At 49.0% G+C, this 20,559-nt stretch overlaps 1 protein-coding gene across 1 annotated transcript in view; it reads left to right on the top strand.

The window, feature by feature from the left end:
• Rxrg (retinoid X receptor gamma) overlaps positions 1-9,976 on the top strand; it is a 40,560-nt gene extending 30,584 nt beyond the window's left edge. Inside the window, exons 5-10 of the mRNA XM_052199934.1 lie at positions 778-938; positions 1,044-1,173; positions 2,607-2,739; positions 4,111-4,202; positions 5,738-5,843; positions 9,567-9,976. Coding sequence (XP_052055894.1) covers positions 778-938; positions 1,044-1,173; positions 2,607-2,739; positions 4,111-4,202; positions 5,738-5,843; positions 9,567-9,714 — 770 coding nt within the window. The 3' untranslated portion in view covers positions 9,715-9,976. The remainder of the gene's footprint in view (positions 1-777; positions 939-1,043; positions 1,174-2,606; positions 2,740-4,110; positions 4,203-5,737; positions 5,844-9,566) is intronic.
• Positions 9,977-20,559: the final 10,583 nt, after the last annotated feature.

Below are 20,559 nucleotides of genomic sequence, written 5' to 3' on the forward strand. Positions count from 1 at the left end.
GCCTTCTGGACAGGTAGAAAGGAGCCCGTCCAAAACTCTTCTCAAGAGAGCAGTGTTGGGGTATGAGGTCTGTGTTGCATCTTGATGCATAGACCCAAGGGTTCTGAGACACAGAGCCAACCTTGGTGAAAAACCCAAGTTTGGGGAAGGCTATAGGAACCCCAGCCTACAGCTTTGCCAGTGTGCCCTCCCCCACCCATGAAATCAGTGCACATTCTGAAATGTCTTCTAGGTGACATCCCTCCGCCCCTTCACTTACTAAATCCCCACAGCTGGCTCCCGGAAGATTTTCCCTGACAAGTCGGATCAGGTGATGTTGTGTTCACGCTGGTGCACCGGGGGCCTACCTAATGGGACGTGAATGCTAGGGCAGATGCACGGGATCTGACAAGGGGAGTTTTTACTGAACCCTTGCTTAACCATTCCATGCTCACAGCCTATCCAAGGCATCCGTATAGGAAGGATGACAGACACGGGGATAGCAAGGAGATGGTAGCCTTCAAAGAAAGGTGGGGTTGGAGCTTCGTGATGCTAAAATAGCAAGATTAAGAGGGACTTGGCAACACATTGGAAATGGGATGTTTAGATATATATATACACATCCCATCTCTGAGTCAACAAGCAAACAGCTCCACTGTCTTCATTCTGTCTGTCCTCCGTCAGCATTGTAGTGTCCCTGGTTGGTACCGTGGTGAGTCTCACTTTATATAGGTAGGTTAACAGTCCCACACTGGTCCTTGACACTCTGTAACATCTGTGGGCCTCGCCCCATGACAGCTGTGCAAGAAGAAAGGCAGAGGAGCCGAGAGCGAGCCGAGAGCGAGGCAGAGTGTGCCAGTAGCGGCCACGAAGACATGCCCGTGGAGAGGATTCTAGAAGCTGAACTTGCTGTGGAACCAAAGACAGAATCCTACGGTGACATGAGCATGGAGAACTCAGTATGCTGTCTTAGATTCCTTTCCAGTTTCAGTTCTTGGGTGGGACAGAGGTGACAGAGGGGAATTTAGAGTCCGAGGGCCTCATAGAAATTGTTCCCTTTTCAGACCAATGACCCTGTTACCAATATATGCCATGCCGCTGACAAGCAGCTTTTCACCCTTGTCGAGTGGGCCAAACGCATCCCCCACTTCTCCGACCTCTCCTTGGAGGACCAGGTCATTCTGCTCCGGGCAGGTAAGACATCTGGGTTCCTCTTGTCCTGAGACAATCAATCCCCTTGACTGTGATTTTGAAATGACCCCGTGGGACCTTAAAAGGAACAACTCACAATTGCTGTGTTTTCCTTCAGGACACTATGTAGACCAGGCTGGGCTCCAATTCACAAGAGACGCCCCTGCCTCTGCCTCCCAAGCACTGAGATTAAAGCTGTGTGCCTCTGTGCCTGGCCTTCATTGTATATCCTTTACAGACTTGTAAATTTAAATAGTTCTCCCCCCCAGGACTTTCATTCCCAAATGAAACCCCATTCGTGAAAGAAGTAGAGCTTTTCTCCCCCATGCAAATCTTTCTGTAGTTTTGTAATTTACCTTGCGTCTTACAGCTATCATAAGACAGAGATGTTTCTACTTCCGAGATAAGAAAGCTTGGAGTTTGCTGGGATGGGGAGATGGCAGTGTGGGTAAAAGTGTTGTACGAGTGTAAGGAACCGAGATAGGATCCCCAATACGTGTGAACAGAAAAGTTGGGTGAGGTCGTGTGGTGCCTCTCACCCAAGCTCTTGGGGATAGGAGTGGCGTGGAGAGGGAGGGTTTTGACGGTTTGCTGTCGAGCCAGGCAAGCTGAAAAATAGCAAAGTTTGGGTTCAGTGAGGGACCCTCAGTCCTGAGAGTGAGAGAGCATAAGAATGCTAACTGGCTTCCTCTGGCCTCCACACCTGCACATACACATGTGCACACACACACACACACCTGTGTGCATGCACATGCATGTGCAGACAAAGCTAGAAATTTCTGCCTAGGTCTATGTTAGCTAGAGTTCAAGGCTTCCGCCATTTTCAGATTCTTTGTGCTACAGCCTTGTCTCTTATATCAAGGACACTGCAGTCTGTGGACCCCTGCCATGGCTCCTCTTTGACACAGAGCCGTCAGGGAGGTTTCATGAGGACTGGCTGGGCACTGGGAAGCGATCCACTCCACTCATCCCTGTTGGATGATGAGTGATCATCGGTTATCTCCCGAACACCCGTGATGGCTACGTACTGTGCCGTCGCTATAGGTCACACCAAAGAAGTATAACTAGATTGTCAGGTCCTGGGGCAGAGGCTATAAGCTACAGTCCCTGTATCCATCATTCTGCTAATGGTGACTATTGTCGGTAAGGCTTTGGTTTGTATTTGCTGGTTCTCAAGCTGTCCTTCTATGCTGTATCTAAGAAACGGTGGGGGCACAGAGGGTTACAGAGAAACGTTCAGAGCCACAGAGTCAGGAAACTCGAGCGTATCCTTTCTTTTGTCGCTAATTACATGTGTCACCTTGGGCTGGGTGGTGACCTCCCACGATTTTCATTTCTGCTTTCATTACATGGGGTGATAAGCCACGCGTTGCACGGCTATCGAGGAGGAAGGCATGCGGGCGCTCCCCCACAAGGTCTCCTCTCTGTGCTCACAGGCTGGAATGAGTTGCTCATCGCCTCCTTCTCCCACCGCTCGGTTTCTGTCCAGGATGGCATCCTGCTGGCCACAGGCCTCCACGTCCACCGGAGCAGTGCTCACAGTGCCGGCGTCGGCTCCATCTTTGACAGGTTGTGATTCCTGTCTGCTGCCAGGATTTATACCCGGTGTGCATATGCACACATGTGCATACACACATTTCCCTCTTTTCTTCTTCTTCCTCCTCTCCCTCTGTGTAATTCTGACATCCAGTAGGCAGCCCAAACGGGTACACGTGACTATATCAAAATCATTGGCTTTTATGTACTTATTCTACTGTTCAGCTAGGTTCAAGCTTGTGATAATCCTCCTGCTTCAGCCTCCCAAGTGCTGGAATTACAGGTGTGAGCCCGGTTTCCAGAGACAATTAAGCACGTGAAAATATAAATTGAGAGAGGGAGTTTGGCAAAGATATTAGTAATAGAGCAGAGGCAGTCAGAGGCCTGCATCTTTGCCTGGCAGATGGAAGGGCCTGCTTCCCTTGGGCTTTCTAGTTGGGGGGACCTCAGGCATGAGCCAGCAAAGCTTCAGGGGGTGGGGCAGTGTATCATAGGGGCCAGGGATGGAGACAGGGTCTACAATCCATCTCCAAGAGGCTCAGGATTTTGGGCTAACAACATTTTAGACTTTTTCTCATTGTACCCCAGATCTTTCTACTATAGCAGGAGCAAGCTCAGTCAGGAAATAGCACCCTGACAGAGATACACACTCTTTTATATATTCTAAAGTACATTTTAAAAATAAATTAAAAAAGTCTAAATCTAATATAAAGTATATCTATAATATATAATATAAAGCATATTTAAAAATGAAGCAAATAGTAATATAAAACATACATATAATATGATATATGATATGATGTATGATATGATATATAATCTATAGTAAATAAAAATAAAGTAATAAGTAGATTAGTGACTTGGGGCTAAAAGAACGGGCTGCTGACAATGAGAGAGTCTCTCTGTTGAGTTCTAGGACTCAGGGCCCCTTTCCCTCCACCATAAATAGTCTTTTGGAGGGACGTACATGCTCAGTTTAGATGCGTTGACCCTTTCTATGACGTGCTCAAGCGCGTTCATGGTTCCCCTTTACCTGGGCTGCCATCCCTGGGATCTTCCATATGGACAGTGCCCTGGGCTGGCCTTCCCCGCTGCATTTCTCAATTCCAACTCATTCAAGACGCCTTTCTTCCCCCTGCAGGGAGGCCCTCCTCCCTGGTCAGCCCCGGAGGCAGTTATTCCGGACTTGGCCCTGTGACTGGTCGTTTCCACACCAGCTTCTTCCTCTGCACTGTAATCCTTAGCATGAGGGTCTTCCTCATCTTCATCCCCGCACCCTGATGCCCACAGCGGCAGCTAAAACCTGAACAGGGCCATGACAAGTACTGGTGGAATTTATTTTATTGATCCACGATCCTGACCTCAACCCTTTTCTCCTTCCCTGCCCTTGCTTCCTGTGAACAGAGTCCTCACAGAGTTGGTGTCCAAGATGAAAGACATGCAGATGGATAAGTCGGAGCTGGGGTGCCTGCGGGCCATCGTGCTGTTTAACCCAGGTGATGTCTGTCTAACTCCAGCCCCTGAGTGGGGGTCAGCCCTCTCTCGAGGTTGACCTCTGGGGCTCTGATTTGTTCTGCCCCCACCACCACCTCCAAGCTCAGAGGAGACAGAGCAGTTTGAGCCCAGAACCTATCAGAGTATAGAGTCTTCTCTACAGTGCCTCTCCTCTCCAGAGCCATCCTGAAAGTATTTTAACTGGGTGTGGCGTTTGATTGTGTGGGAGCACCCGGGTTAGATGAGAGGGCAGGAGTCATGTATGTCTCAGGAGTGGTTCATTCCCTGAACCATTGCAGACGTGCAATTCCCATTCTCCTGGCATTGGTAAAACTCCAGGGGCCGCATGTGCCAAGGGTGAGTGTGTTATAACCAGGATGTTGTCTTTGGACAATAAACTTGGGGATGGACAGTGGACATCCAAGAGAGCCCAGGACCAAAGATACCATAGGTAACAGCTATCTTCCTCTGCCTGAGGGGGGGGGAGGGGGAAGCAGCCTTGACCCTGATGGGACATCACTTGTGAGCAAAGACAGAAAAAAGAGCTGGGGACGGAGACTCTCACGGGCTTGTGGGAGAAAGAAGAGCTATCAAAGGAGTCGTAGCATGTGGCCAGTGGGAACAGAGTGGCATCTTGGAGGTCCAGGGGCCAAGCACTTTAAGAGGAGGAGGTGACCGGCTTCGTCCAATGCTGCTGTGGATGTCCAGTCTTCTGTGTTTGAGATGGCATACGTGTACCCTTTAGGTCCAAGATTGGTGTAGCTCAGGTGCAGGCCATGTGTAGGTTTTGCTTTCCTGCTCTATCTCAACACTTAGCCACACTTGCTGTGCAGAGAGCAAACAGTGAGGGTATGAATATTGCTTTTCAAGACTGGCCTGTGTTGCTACGTTGTTTCTAACCCAGTTCCCCGGTAAAAGAAAGCTCAACTCAATCAGTTAACAAAACAAGCTACAAGCCTAGATTGGGCAGATCTCCCACTCCACTGCTCTGTTCCATCTGTATTATCCCAGATAACTTGTGGTTTCTCCAGGCCAGGAGCTTCTCTCCCTCAGAAGCCTCTCCATTTCTTCCCAGTTGCTCCTTCTCAAGTTTATTCCTGTAGCTCCTCCCCTTGGCTCTCAGCTCCTCCCACTTCCTCCTGCCCAACCATTGGCTCAAGCCTTTATTTGAAAAGTTAAGGTGGGGAGAAGGTTCACAAGGCAACTCCTCATCTGCAGCCCCTCTGAGGAGTGGAATTAGCATCAAAATACAAGCCCAGGGCTATCCACAACAGGCCTGGATAAAAGTTAATCTCTCCTTCAGTCGGCAGAGGGTTTGTTTCACTATTGACAATTTAAAATCCTTCAGACCAAGAGTTTGTTAGGACAATTATACACAGGAAGGACAGCCATCTGACACAGGTGATCTGCTCACTTCCCTGTTGACCCCACACACGAGTTCCTAACTCTAAGGGAGGTAGCCCATATGACACTGGTCTGGAGGAGGGTGTGCTGCTGAGAGGCAGTAACCAGAAATTAAACCCATTGCTCTCTGCAGATGCCAAGGGTTTGTCCAACCCTTCGGAGGTGGAGACTCTTCGAGAGAAGGTTTATGCCACCCTCGAGGCCTATACCAAGCAGAAGTACCCGGAACAGCCAGGCAGGTGAGAGAGGAGGGAACGGGATGTTAACAGCACACCTCCCCACCCCCATTGACTGAGCACCTCCTTACTGGGCTGACATCAGCACCATAAGATGAAAGCCTCAGTGAGGTCAAGGTCGGTCACGCCTGTCTAGGTCAACATTCATCCCCCACTAGCATTAGTGCTCAAAGCAGTGGCTGCGGATAGAGTAGCATCCTTCCCAATCTACCTATGGGTTTGCTTTTTTGCTGTTTTGTTAACAGCAGTCAAGCATAGTTTAAAACTATGGTCAACATTAAATGGGAAATTCGGAAGTGAATCAATGACCTTTCCGTAGTTTTTATTACTGTGTGTTGATATGATGGTTGTGTTTTGTTTCCATTATTTTTCTCTTACCGACTGTCTAACTTATAAATTTACTTTTCTATTGGTCTATATGTGTATATGCACACGTATGCATGTACATTTTATGCATCTATGTACAGGTTTGGTCGTATCTTCAGCTTCGGGCAAGCACACAGGGAACTCGGACAGATTTTCTTGCAGATGGGGAGGGAAACCAAGACCTTAAGTGCTGCTGGGTTTGGGAGTGTGATCTCTGTTCCAGCCAGTTACAGAGGTGCAGAGAGGACAAGTCACTTTATTGAGATCACAAAGCTGGTTGCTGGTGGACACAGGATGTGAACCCATGACTCTGTGACATGACAGCCGGTCTCTCACAGTCCCCGCCCACTCATGGTGACTCTCATGGAACACCAAGGACGGGGGCTCTGAGAGCTGAGAGATGCTGGTCCCCGCGCATCCTCTGGGTGGCAGCCCTCTGGGTGGCATCCCTCTGGGCGGCCTTCTTACACTAACTATAGTATAACTACTTGGTCAAAACAAACCTTTTAAATTTTCCTGCAAAGTGTGGTAAGCAAAGGATTTACCCTTTCTATAAACTGACTAAAAGGAGAAACTGTGATCCTCACATCCCATAGAAAAAAGCAAAACAGAAGACTGCCTAAGACATTAATTTCGTCTTTATGATTAATTGCATACCCTCTCCTGACACACACTCATTCCTCTGGGAGGTCAAATTTCCATTTATCCCGGATTGTACAGAGACATCTACCAAATGTTCAGCGGAGACTAAATTATATTTCTTCAGAGGTTGTGAAGAAATCAAGTAGGTGGGTCAATTAATAATCAGATTTCTGTATTATTAGAAGTCAAATAGTGATAACAGACCCAGTTAACTAGTAACTAAGCCAGTAAGTAAACCCAGTAAAAGTTTCCTTTCTCCATCTTCAATCTAGGTGGGCACTCTGCACACAGAAGCAGCTCTCTTCCCTACCAGCACTCAAAGACCCAGGCTCCTTCCCCCCTGTGACTCCATTATGCCCCAGTGCCACCTAAGTGAGCTCACAGGAGGCTCGGCAGGGGCACACAGAGAATCACTTGGCTTAGGCAGGTAACTTGCCCTAGGTCTGTCTTGTACGCTGGCATTGCCCAGACAGGGCATTTTCACAGTGGTGGAGTGCTGCCACCTTGTGGATAGAACTTAGCAGTACACCCTGTAGGGCCCAAGTTCCTTGAGAAAGTTCAAAGCAGAAATCAAAGCAGGGCACAGAACTCACACACCTTGCACACACAGTAAGCCCCTATAAAGGCCATCTTGATCCTGACATGCCAGCCAGGAATGCAGTGACAGCCTCTGCTGATGCATGGGTTCATTCCATTAGCCTTGGTCTTAGTTCCCCAAACCCAGTGCCAACAGAATATATAGATAGTGATGGGGAAACATTGACAGCTTTACATATAACACACACACACACACACACACATTTTAATTATTTTTGTCTTATTTGGGTGTATGCTGGTATATGTGTATTTGTGTGTCCAGATGTGCATACATGTGCATTTAGAGGCCAGAATTCAATCTCAGATGTCATTTCATAAGTTCTCTCTCTCTCTCTCTCTCTCTCTCTCTCTCTCTCTCTCTCTCTCTCTCTGTGTGTGTGTGTGTGTGTGTGTGTGTGTGTGTGTGATAGAGACGGGTGGGTTTTCACTGGTCTGGAACTCACAGACCGTGTAGGGTCAGCTGTCTAGTTAGCCCCAGAGACACCCCTGTCTCTTCCTCGGGTCTTTAAGCTTATATGGTGAATAGCTTCCTGACGGACATATTTCTTCAGCCCTGGTGCTGTGTTTTTAAACATCATGTGACATGAATGGAGAGGTATACACACTTCCAAGGACACTGACACTCCAGTTCAAAACTTCGATGAAATGAAAAATTTAAGTCATACAGGCAAATCAGAGCATGTTTTCAATCAAGGGACCTAATGGGCTGTGCAAATGACACGCACTGGTCCCATGTCTATTTCTCCCTTCTCTGGACTCACAGCGAACACCCCCATTATAGAAAGTATGGACAAATGTTAAAGTGTGTGTACATGTGAGAGTAAGGATGTTTACACACACACACACACACACACACACACACACACACACACACACGAGATTGTGTATGTATGGCAGTCTGAGTGTGAATGTTCATATGTGAAAACGAGCACATGCACACGTATGTTTGGAAGTATGCGTGTGTAACTGAGAGTAGGCTTGCAAGCCCATGTTGGGGTGTCTTTCTTGTTGCTGCAGTAAAATTCTCTGATAAAAGCAATTTAGGGGGAGGAAAGATTTATCTTGGCTTCCAGTTCCTGAGAAATACGGTCTATCATGGCAGAGAAGCCTGGTGGCAGGAGGCAGGTGGTGACGTCATACCACTGTAAGGAAGGAGGGGGCAAATGAAAGGGGGGGGGGGCAAGCTCTAAAGCCCCAAGTCCTGTCCTTGACGACTCATTTCACCTAGCGAGGCCCCAGCGCCCAGAATTTCCGCAATCTTTCCAAACAGCGCCTCCAGCTGGGAACCAGCGTAAATACATGAGCATACAGCGGGGCTACTCGCTCAAACCCCAATGAGGAGGAGGTGAGCATGGAGGAGAGACTGCGCATGTGTGAGAGTAATGGGAGCAGCACAAGTTGGGTCTCGGGTGTGTGATGGTGTGTGATCAGCGTGTATGAGTGTATGTGTATTTTCTCCTCAAACAGACGGGCTTCTCAGAAGCCGACTACTGGTCTCTTTCCCTCCCTCATCCCAACCTGATGAGAAGCTCAGAGGCGGAAGCTGGGCGTAGAAAGTCTTAGTGACCGGTTAATAGAAATCGAGAGCTTGGTTTTGGAGGCAGGCCGAGGTCACACAGTCTAAAGAGACCAACTAGACTGAGAGGAAAATCAGTGTCTCTGGTCATGCCCGGGACATGGCGGGTCCCCGATTTTATTCATCTAGAACTGATGGCTGTCCTGAGAATAGCACACCTCATGTGCCACGCCCCGTTCCAAGGCCCCCACTACTGATCTTGGCGGACCCCGGGGGATGCTGGGAAATGTCAGCCACACGGTTCCATGATTGATGGGGGTGGGGGCTGAGGACAGTTCTGGAGCATGTCATAAAATCCAAGGCTGCCAACACGCCATGGGATCCTGGCTCTTCTTTTGACACAAAGCAGCCCTCTAGCTGGTTTCTAGTTCCCAGAAGCCCGCTGGGTTGCAATCCTCTCATAGCTCCTTCATCCCTGTTTCTAGGCTTTTCTGTGAAAGCTTGGTGGAGACCCGTCAGACGGTCTCCACCACCGACAGCAGGTGTCCCTTCTTGCCATGCCCGGTCGGTCGGTCGGTCACGATGCCCCTTTACCTTCCCTACAGGTTTGCCAAGCTTCTGCTCCGCCTCCCGGCCTTGCGCTCCATTGGCTTGAAATGCCTGGAACACCTGTTCTTCTTCAAGCTCATCGGGGACACGCCCATCGACACCTTCCTCATGGAGATGCTGGAGACCCCACTGCAGATCACCTGAACCTCCTCAGCTGCCGCTTCCCCAGCCAGGGCGGCCCCTGGGCTGGTGCGTGTGTGTAGCCCGACCCTGCACACTGTCCCCGTCTCCCACTCTGACGCCCCTTCCTGTCCCCAAAATGTGATGCTTGTAATGAAGACGATCTTTGTACACATGAGACTTTTCTAGGTGGAGTTTTGTATGGCTGTTAAAGGTGACCCTTCTTTGCTATTTAAGGGGCTGAGGTCTTTCTCGGAAAAGTTCTTGGGAAGAGTAGCCAAGCCTCTGTACATATAATTGGTTTAAATTATTTTTTCACTTGCCATGGAAAGCAAACAAATGGAAAAGAAAATAATAAATATGATATTGGCACTGCTTGGAGTGTGTGGTATGTTATTGTGAAGCTGGGAGGGTCTCTGGGACGTGGAGGATGGGGGAGGGGAGAGGGTGGCTCAGGTCTAGGCTAGCACTGGGCTCTGTGGTCCAGGGCTGGGGCACTCGCTGGAGACATCTCAAGCATCTTTCAGAGTCAACCACTTTGGTTCTTCTCCTTCTCATTTCAATTCTTCTCAAACCTGTATTCACAGAGATGGTAAAGGAAATGTCCAGAGAATGGGGGCTCTCTGGAGGAAGAGTGCTAGGCTTTTATTCCCGCCCCTGTTGGGGGTGGAGTGGATCCATCCCAAGTCAAATTCAAGAACATAAAGACTCTCTAATGGGTGCCTCCATATATAAGTAGAGGCTGGGGTCTGACCTTTCTGGCCAGCTGCTCATTAAACAGCAAGAACACAGACCCCCATAGTACACAGCAGACAGCAAGAAATGCTTAATAGGGGTTGGACTGTTATAGAGACTGCTGTCATTCTTCAGACCTCTAAAGACAGGGCTCCATCTTGGATTTCCCTTAGGATTAGAAAGGGCAGTATTGCACACGTCACTAGTCTACACTGAGGGTGTATTGCCCACTCTCTGTGCAATGGCAAGTCTTTGGGAAGGAGGGGAACTTCCTGAACAAGTGATCACCTGCCCATGCACTTTAAAAAGTTTCTTGTCATCTTTCTGTGGTGGGTGGTTTGAGTTGATGAGTGGTGCCCATTGTCCTGGCTTCAGGCCAGGTGGCGGGGCAGTTTCTGACGAGCTGACGAAAGTGTCATGGAAGTCAGTCTGACTCATCAGAATCACCTGGGAAGAGAGCCTCAGTAGATTATCTAGATCAGGTTGGCCTGTGGGCCTGTCTGTGGGGGAGATTGTCTTGATTATGTTACCGTGTGGAAGACCTAGCCCACTGTGGGCAGTACCAGTCCCTGGGTCCTGAGCTGGATAGTAGGCGTGCATATATTTATTCTCTGCTCTTGACGCCTGCCGTGTGACCGGACACTTCAGGTTCCTATCTTGACTTCCCCACAATGTCGGGCTACAGCCTAAATTGTAGGCAAGCAAACCCTTCTCATTAGAGTTGGTCTACCCAGAGCGTTTTATCTCAACTGCAGGAAATGAACGTAGCTCACTTTCTCAGTCAGTTCTTCAGTGGGCAGAGGAGAGGAAGACCCAGAAGAGAAACAACGGTAATGAAAGTGTGAGATCAATTGAACGGGCCACAAGCTCAGGATGAGACTGGACATTTCAGTGACAGAAATGAGCTGTTTTGAGCATCTTCCTAGGTACTGTCAACAGGCAAGGGGGAGGGACGTACTAGAGCTGGCTAGGAAGCTGAAGTCGGGAGAAAACTGAAGCCTTGTCTACTTCATAGTCTCTGTGTAAGAGGCACAGCTTACAGAAGGCATTAGAAGAACCGGAACTGCTAAACATGGCAGGTGTTTTGGAAGGCTGGCGTGGATGTTGTCTTAACATCCTTTCCTGGCCTATGCATCTAGCATTTCCCTGAAAGCCCCAACATCCTGAGCTTTGTCTCTCAGTGAATAGAACCCTTCCTTAGGAGAGAGGAACTTTGCATCCTCTATTGACGGAACCCATGCTTATGCTGATTACAAATCCTTCTCCTTAGGCCCTTACTCCGAGCACTCTTTCTCTGTGAGTAAGAACCCATTCTTATGGTAAGGTCACAGGTGCTTCCCAGATGCAAGGGTGCCTCACAGGTGCAAGGGTACCTCACAGCTGCAAGGGTGCCTCACAGGTGCAAGGGTCCCTCACAGGTGCAAGGGTCCCTCACAGGTGCAAGGGTGCCTCACAGGTGCAAGGGTACCTCACAGCTGCAAGGGTGCCTCACAGGTGCAAGGGTCCCTCACAGGTGCAAGGGTACCTCACAGCTGCAAGGGTACCTCACAGGTGCAAGGGTCCCTCACAGGTGCAAGGGTCCCTCACAGGTGCAAGGGTGCCCCACAGGTGCAAGGGTGCCTCACAGGTGCAAGGGTGCCTCACACAGCTGCAAGGGTGCCTCACACAGCTACAAGGGTGCCTCACAGGTGCAACAGTGCCTCACACAGGTGCAAGGGTGGCTCATAGGTGCAAGGGTGCCTCACAGCTGCAAAGGTGCCTCACAGGTGCAAAGGTGCCTCACAGGCGCAAGGGTCCCTCACAGGTGCAAGGGTGCCTCACAGGTGCAAGGGTGCCTCACACAGGTGCAAGGGTGGCTCATAGGTGCAAAGGTGCCTCACAGGTGCAAGGGTGCCTCACAGGTGCAAGGGTGCCTCATACAGCTACAAGGGTGCCTCACAGGTACAAGGGTACCTCACACAGCTGCAAGGGTGCCTCACACAGCTGCAAGGGTGCCTCACAGGTACAAGGGTACCTCACAGGTGCAACAGTGCCTCACACAGGTGCAAGGGTGGCTCATAGGTACAAGGGTGCCTCACAGGTGCAAAGGTGCCTCACAGGTACAAAGGTGCCTCACAGGTGCAAGGATGCCTCACAGGTGCAAGGGTGCCTCACAAAGCTGCAAGGGTGCCTCACAGGTGCAAGGGTGCCTCACACAGGTGCAAGGGTGCCTCACACAGGTGCAAGGGTGGCTCATAGGTACAAAGGTGCCTCACAGGTGCAAGGGTGCCTCACAGGTGCAAGGGTGCCTCATACAGCTGCAAGGGTGCCTCACAGGTACAAGGGTACCTCACACAGCTGCAAGGGTGCCTCACACAGCTGCAAGGGTGCCTCACACAGCTGCAAGGGTGCCTCACACAGGTGCAAGAGTGCCTCACAGGTGCAAGGGTGCCTCACACAGGTCCGAGGGAGTTACTAAGTAGCCATGCATGTCTAAAGCTTTGCTGTGATCACTGTCACCTGGAAATATTTAACTGTGTCTAAATGTGTAAGGAAAATAAAGCTCTTGGTTGGACTCTGGAGGTTTTTGAGCCAGCCTGTGCTCAAGCAGCACCAGCCTGAGCTCCATTCTTTGCCATGTGCCTGTCATATCCCTGCCAGTGGCAGCATTTGCGGGACCCCAACAGTCGATGTGCTTTGAATGCCTCACAATACAAGTCCCTCTGGTAAATGCCAAGGCCCCGGGCAGCTATCCCCTTGACCTAGCAAGGTCTCCACCCCCTCAACCTCAATAACACCATTCTCACTCTCCAGTTGAGGGAGCCCACATAGCCTTTCTGTCTAAAACAGCAGCTAAGTGATAAGGACAAAAGCATAACTAGGTCCATAACTGGGTCCTAAAAAAAAAACAAGCCTCAGTTGTCTCCTCCTCCCTTCCCCTCCCCCCTCTTCCCCTCTCCCCTCTCCCATTCCCTTTTGTCCCCTCCCCCTCCTCTTTCTCATCTTCCCCTCCCTTTCTCTTTCTCCTCCTCCTCCCCTCCTCCCCTCCTCCCCTCCTCTCCTTTTTTCCTCTATGTAACTGTCTGTCCTCCCCTCCTCCCCTCTTCTCCTTTTTTCCTCTATGTAAATGTCTGTCCTGGAGCTAGTTCTGTAGACCAGGCTAGCCTTGAACTCAGAAATCTACCTGCCTCTGCCTCCAGATAGTGCTGGGATTCAAGATGTGTGACACTGAAAGGATAGAAAATAATCCAGCCTAACTCTGATGACCCCAAGAAGTCAGAAGTTTAAAATGCTATCTCACTTTATTAAAAACTAGGTAAAAGGTCACATTCCAGAGCCCGCCCTTTGTTTAGAGCTAGCAGAAAGGCCTTGAATAGGTGATCCTGGCCCCACAAGGTAACTGGAAATGGGCTAAGCTTATCTTGCTTCTGTAAATTGCTTACACCATTATCCCTATACAGGAGTTCACGCAGCTATAGACATTCAAGAAAATAGGAAACTAATTGGTCCACTGAGTGTGGGCTCCGATAATTTAAACTGATTGGTTCACATTTTGCAGGCTCTCCATGCTAAGAAATGACTGGTTTGTGAGTCGAGGGCTTTGTCGTAAACTTATAAAAGCTGTCACAATTCGGCACTCGTGGTTCACAGTCCTCTAACTCTGCGCCGTGTACGGCTGTGGAACCCAGAATTCTGGAATAAAGAAATCGTCATGTTATTGCATGGAGACTGTTTCTCATGAGTGATTTGGGTGTCCTTCCAGGGTGTGGGGTGCTGGGGCACCCTCGGTTTTGGGGGGTCTTACAGCACTATTGCTTGACTATTTGTTTAGTTTTCTCCTTTGCGCATCGGCAGCACACTCATTCTAGCCAGACCAGCTTTCCGCCAATCAGCTGCTGCCCACGTGTTTGTTTTGACTTTCTTTTCTATCTGGAGGACACCTTTTCCAGTGACCCCTATTCCAGCTCGACCTGTCCTTTCAGGTCAGCCTGTCACCACATCTCTGTAACCATTCCCGATCTCCCTACTTCTCTGGTTCTTCACATTATTTTGAGACTTTCTCCGTTTGAACACCACTCACACTGTGTATTGCATATCCTATTATTCACTTACATATTATATTAACTTGCAAACTCCTCGAACAGAGGTCATGCCTGATGGAAGTGTTTCCACACCAGCTTAGGGCCAAGCACCCAGCTCAAAGTTGGCATCTTTTCCACAGTTGGTACCCCTGGTTTCATTCTTAAGAGGATGCATTCCACTGCAAATAGAGCAATCCCACTGTCAGGCTGGGAGGTGGAGAACCAGACTGTGAGCCGTCAAATCACTTTTCAGGGGTATGGTGAGCAGTAGGCAAATAAATTCAGGCATGCTTGTTGCCTTAAGGGAATTGATACACGAGACAGACAGAAAATATTAAGATCAAAGTTAATAGGAATTACTTATCTGGGACTGAAATGATAGACGTGGCTTGGTGGGTGAAGTGCTTGTCACACGAGTGTGAGGACCTGATTTCAGTGACCTAACAACCGCAGAGAAGCCTGGCCTGGCAGCATGCTGTGCACCCCAGCATAATAAGAAGTGGACAGGTAGGTGAGGCGCTGGAGAACTGGCTCAGTGGCTAAGAGCACTGACTGCCTTTCCAGAGGTCCTGAGTTCAAATCCCAGCAACCACATGGTTGCTCACAACCATCTGTAATGGGGTCTGATATCCTCTTCCTGTGTGTCTGAAGACAGCTACAGTGTACTTATATATAATAAATAAATAAATCTTTTAAAAAAAAAGTATGCAGGTAGATTTTGGAGAATAGATGAAATCCTGACTGAATATAAATTGTTGACATGAACCAAGCTGAGTCGAGGACCCCAATACCTCAGACCCATGGGAACTGGCTCAGCCTTCTCCAGGTCCGGCTCAAGGAGTTGGCCAAGCCTTCCTCGGGCCCCAGAGAAAACGTTAACAACATGTGCAGAGCGGTCAACCATAGCTTCCTCTCCAGGATTAATGCAGTCTGAGACTGCTCCCCATGGAGACTTCCTACCAAGGTTAGCTTAGCCATCCCCTTGTTCTACTGTGAACCTCGAGCCCACCTTCCTATTCAGCTGTATATGAGAAACCCAGCTCCTGGATTCCCATGCACAAAATAAACATGGTGAGTTTCTGGCTTGCTGCTGCTGCTTCATCAGAGAGAGCACAGCCCACCAGACCCCAGCTTTTCTCTTGTGTGTCTGTGCTGCCCTTTCTTCCTTTGGCTGTAGCCCCACCCAGATAAATTTCTGAAGCAGCGCAAACTGTGGCAGGGGATCCCAGAGGCTCACAGGCCAGCCAGTGTAGCTCCAGGGTAAGTTAGAGACCCTTTCTGTGTGTGTGTGTGTGTGTGTGTGTGTGTGTGTGTGTGTGTGTGTGAGAGAGAGAGAGAGAGAGAGGATTACTAAGAAAGAGGAAGAGAGGAAGATACTCCTGGCTTTCACACACCACACATGGGCAAGTGTGCACGTACACACACACACACACACACACACATACACAGATACATTCTTTTAGGGGTAGATGTATGTGTGTGTGTGTATGTGTGTGTGTGCATATGTATGTATGTGGCATATATTCATTCTAAATATGAAGAAACAAAGACTCCTGCCAGGCCACACATGGACCCCAGGGTGAGGGGCGTGGCTACCCCCACTGCAGATGCTGATTTTCAGGACCTCAGGGTTCCCAGGCTGTGACTGAGAAGGATGTGCAGACATAGATGCCAGGAGCACACAAAGCACATAAGGGGAAGGGCTCTTCTTCAACAAATGTGGAACGTGGACAAACCAGCTGTCGCCTAACATTTTCTGAACGTCCAGCTCATGGATATTTTCCTTGGCTAGTCCTCTTTTAGACTTTTGTCTTTAAAACCGGTTTAGAGGCCACCTAGGAAGGTGGACTCGCGATTCTACACTAAGAACTCATTAAATAACCACAGAACTGCACGTGACCCAGATTCCCATAGCATCCCCATCTACCCAGCCTGCACCGGCACCATGCTGGCTCGTTCATATTCCCTAGCTTTCTTTCCTACATTATTTAATACGTTTGAGACGGAATGGGACTTGACTGTTTCCACACATCAAATCTTTTCTCTGAGTGATCGCTGCCTCCATCACTGTGCTTCTAACAGATGGCTTCTGGAGGGTCTTCCCTCAAACTGAACTAAGGCTTTAGGCTGTAAGGTCTTCCCACTTGGAGAAAGAATCAAGACCATTATACAATTAATTTATGGTGTCACTGGGACTAGGAGGGGCTAGGTGGGTAGTAGCATGGAAACTAACTCTTCCCTTTTCCCTAAGGTGCCCAGGAGAAGTGGATCCGGGAAAAGAGCCTCTGCCAGCTTGTGAAGTGATGCACCCCCACCCCCACCCCCACCCCACCCCACAAAAAAAGGAAAAAAAAATTCCAGCTAGAAGAGAGCCACTCTCACCCGCCTGGAAAACTCCATGAAAATGTCTCCGGTGACAGTTTTGGAGCACACAGCCATCTCTGACCACAGACCACAGAGGAACTGGCCCTGGGCCCAGAGTCCCCTGGGGGAAACTCCTTGGGCTGTGCAGCTGTGGCGCAGCTAGTAACCCATCCATCCTTAGCTGGATGCTGCGACTTGGAGACAGCTAGGCACGGGCGCCCTCTGCTGCTAGCTCACGGTATTAGTCGCGCCTGTCTGGGAAAGCATCTTCCCTGAGTCTGGGAGAGCCTCCAACTCTGGTCAGAAGCTCGTGAAACATCCAGTGGAAGGAATGTTTGTTTCAGACTCTGCAGAAATGTGCCCCAAGGCAAGAGCATGAAGACACCCTCAGAGGAGACATAGAAATATCAGTGCAGGATGGGAGACAGTGAACCCGTCCTCAACAGCTGAAAGGGACACAGACCAGGCCTGCCCAGTTGCCACCAGTGCAGTGCTTCAGATTTAGGACTGGGTCCCCCTCTGACAGAAATGTTTTCATTGTCACTGACAGACAGAAATGTTCCCATAAGTAGAACCTGGGACTTGGGAGTAGCCAAATTAATTTTCAACGGGAATCAGGTTTTCTTTTGCCCCACACCTCTTTAACCAAAGCCAAGAGAGTATAAAAATGTTGTCTGGGAGCAGCACTTCCCATATCTGAGGAGCCAGATGCAGATTCCGAGGAAGACAGAATTGCTTATAGCACACCAGACAGTTACCAAAGGTCGGGGAACTGGTGGGAAGAACAGAGACCAGAAGGAAGGGTGGGGCATCCTCTGATGGTATCTGGGAAGTGATGGTCCCTTGAGCAGATCCTGGACCTCACATATCTTCAGAGTCCTGTGCTGTATGATAGAAGAGCCTGGTTGAATCACCTCTAAAACACCTTTACTTTAATGAATCAATAATGTCAGTCAGAGATCAACTGACTTTGTGTCCCAAGATCTCACATGGAAGCAATGGACCACACCCAGTCTTAGATACTGGTTCTAGAGAAGCAGAAAGATTTCTTAGCTCTGAATCTGAAGGGTAAAACACACAAATTAAATAGGACTGTTTAATATTTGTTATGGGTTTGGTGCTGTTAAATGGCACAATTATGAAGGCGACACCTAGAGCTAGGGAGATGGCCCAATCAGTAAAAAAAAAATCGTTTGCTTTGCAGGTACCAGGTCCTGAGTTTGATCTCCAGAACCCATGCAAAAATAAAATCAGGGTGTGGTGGTGGTCTGAGTTTATAATTCCAGCACTGAGCAAGCTGAGGCAGATCCTGGTGACTCACTAGCCCGTCAGTCTAGGCTCTTTGATGAGTTCTAGGAGAGAGGGGGGAGGGGAGGGGGAGAGGGAGAGGGAAAGGGGGAGGGAGACACACAGGGAGGGGAAGGGGGGAGAGAGAGAGGGGAAGAGGGGGAGAGGGGGAGAGGGAGAGAAGGGGAGAGAGAGACTCTTGTCTTAAAAAAAAAAAGAAATTGGATGCCTCTGTGGTTGTCTTCAGGCCTCCATCATAGGCATGTGCTGGCTAACCTCAGGAGAATAGATCCACATTCTCCTAGTTCAGCTAGGGGTTGGAATAATCAGATATCCTGCATATCAGATATTTACATTATGATTCACAACAGTAGCAAGATTACAACTATGAAATAGCAACAAAATAACTTTATGGTTGGGGGGGGGGTCACCATAACGTGAGGAATGGTATTAAAGGTCTACAATGTTAGGAAGGTTGAGAACCTGTGCTCTAGTTGATGGCACAGAACACTGAAGCCACCCCTCCTCCCTCCTCCTCGCCTGCTGTTTTATGATTAAATCCCCCCAGGGTACTCACTTCTATCTTTTTTCTTGTCAGTCCTTGAAAATGTTCTTTGCATGAGTTTATCTGTCCATACGACATGCATGGAAATCACTACTATTCCGTGTTTTAAGGTGTGTGTATGGTTTGTCATCTGTCGAAATAAGGTTTTGTTTTGTTTGGTCCTGTGCTTTGAGTTGTATTAATGGTGCTGGGTTAGCTAGCACTAGCTGATGTGTCCTTTGGTTGCATAGTGTTCCTGCAGACACACAGGTGGCCTGCACACAGGAGGCCTGCAGTGCCTTTGTAGACACTCTTGCTGGTATCCATATGTATGTCTACGTCTATGTCTATGTCTACGTCTATATATGAGACAGAGCTGCTTAAATGTAGGCTGGACTGGGTGACTAACAAGTCCCAGAAACCGCTGCTTCCTCCTCTCTACCTCTGGGATTCGAAGGCTGTGCCTGCCTTCCTTTTCATGAGTCCTAAAGATTGAACTCAGGTCTTCCTACTTGCATGGCAAACTCCCCAATGACTGAGCTATTCAGCCACTATTTTTCTATCTGGGTTAGTACACAATACATACGTGCATCACTAAATATCCTCACTGACCACCCTCAGTGATCTCTGCATTGATTTCCTGACCCCTACAGTGCTAGTTTCACATAAGGGGTTTTGGGGGTTGCATGGGGGCCCTTAGAAAGGTTCTGCTTTCATGAGTGGGATCTGTGTCCTTATAAATGAGGCTCCATAGACTTCCTTCACCTAAAGCCATGTGAGAACCCAGTGAGCTGGCACCTAGGGGCAGGAAGTAGCCTTTACCAGACACAGAGCCTGTCAAAGCTTTGCTCATGATCTTCCAAGTCTCCAAGACTACTTGTCTTCGTCACTGTTCTATTACTATGAAGGGATACCATGGTCAAGGCAAGTTTTATAAAAGAAAGCATTGAATTGTGGGCTTGTTTACAGATTTAGAGGATTAGTTCATGACCTTCATGGTGGGAAGCAGACAGCAGACAGGCATGGCTCTGGAGCAGTATCTGAGAGCTTTACATCCTGAGAGAAAGAGAGAGAGAGAGAGAGAGAGAGAGAGAGAGAGAGAGAGAGAGAGAGAGAGAGAACAGTACGTGGGCTTTTGAAGCCTACTTCCAGCACACATCTCTTCTAACAAGACCACACCTCCTCTCCAACAAGACCACACCTCCTATCTAACAAGACCACACCTCCTCTCCAACAAGACCACACCTCCTCTCCAACAAGACCACACCTCCTATCTAACAAGGCCACACCTCCTCCTAATCCTTCTAAAGCAGTTTACTAGCTGGGGGCTAAGGATGCAAATATATGGTCCTATGGGGCCATTCTCACTCAAATCCCCATGCCACGGGAAAGAAACTGCTGTCGTCCACTCTGTGGCACTTTAAGACTTTGCCATACTTAGTCCTAAATGGGATGTCTTTGTCAAATGTCAAACGCCCACCTCCCCATTCAAGGCTCCGAGAACCAGGCAGAAGAGGAAGCAAAAATATTGTAGGAGCCAGACGTGATGATGCCGCCAAGGAAACATCATTTTCCTGACACTACAGGACTGACGCATGTACGAACTCACAGAGGCTGCAGCAGCACACACAGACCCGTGCTGGGAGAGAGAGGCCCTCCTCGGTGCCCAAGTTCTGTCAGAACCCAGTTGGCAGTGATCACAGCTCAAGTTGTTTGGAATTAGATCCCAGATACACCTGTGGGGAATGGAACATTTAATCCTGTGGTGGAGATGGGAGAAAGACTGGTTTCCTGAAGGGAAACAGACGACCGTGGTCATCAGTATGAGATGGGAATACTCTGGAAGACAAGGAGCCAAGATGTTGATCCAGGTGATAA

This window comes from Apodemus sylvaticus, chromosome 12 (genome assembly GCF_947179515.1).
Source record: "Apodemus sylvaticus chromosome 12, mApoSyl1.1, whole genome shotgun sequence".
Taxonomy (NCBI): domain Eukaryota; kingdom Metazoa; phylum Chordata; class Mammalia; order Rodentia; family Muridae; genus Apodemus; species Apodemus sylvaticus.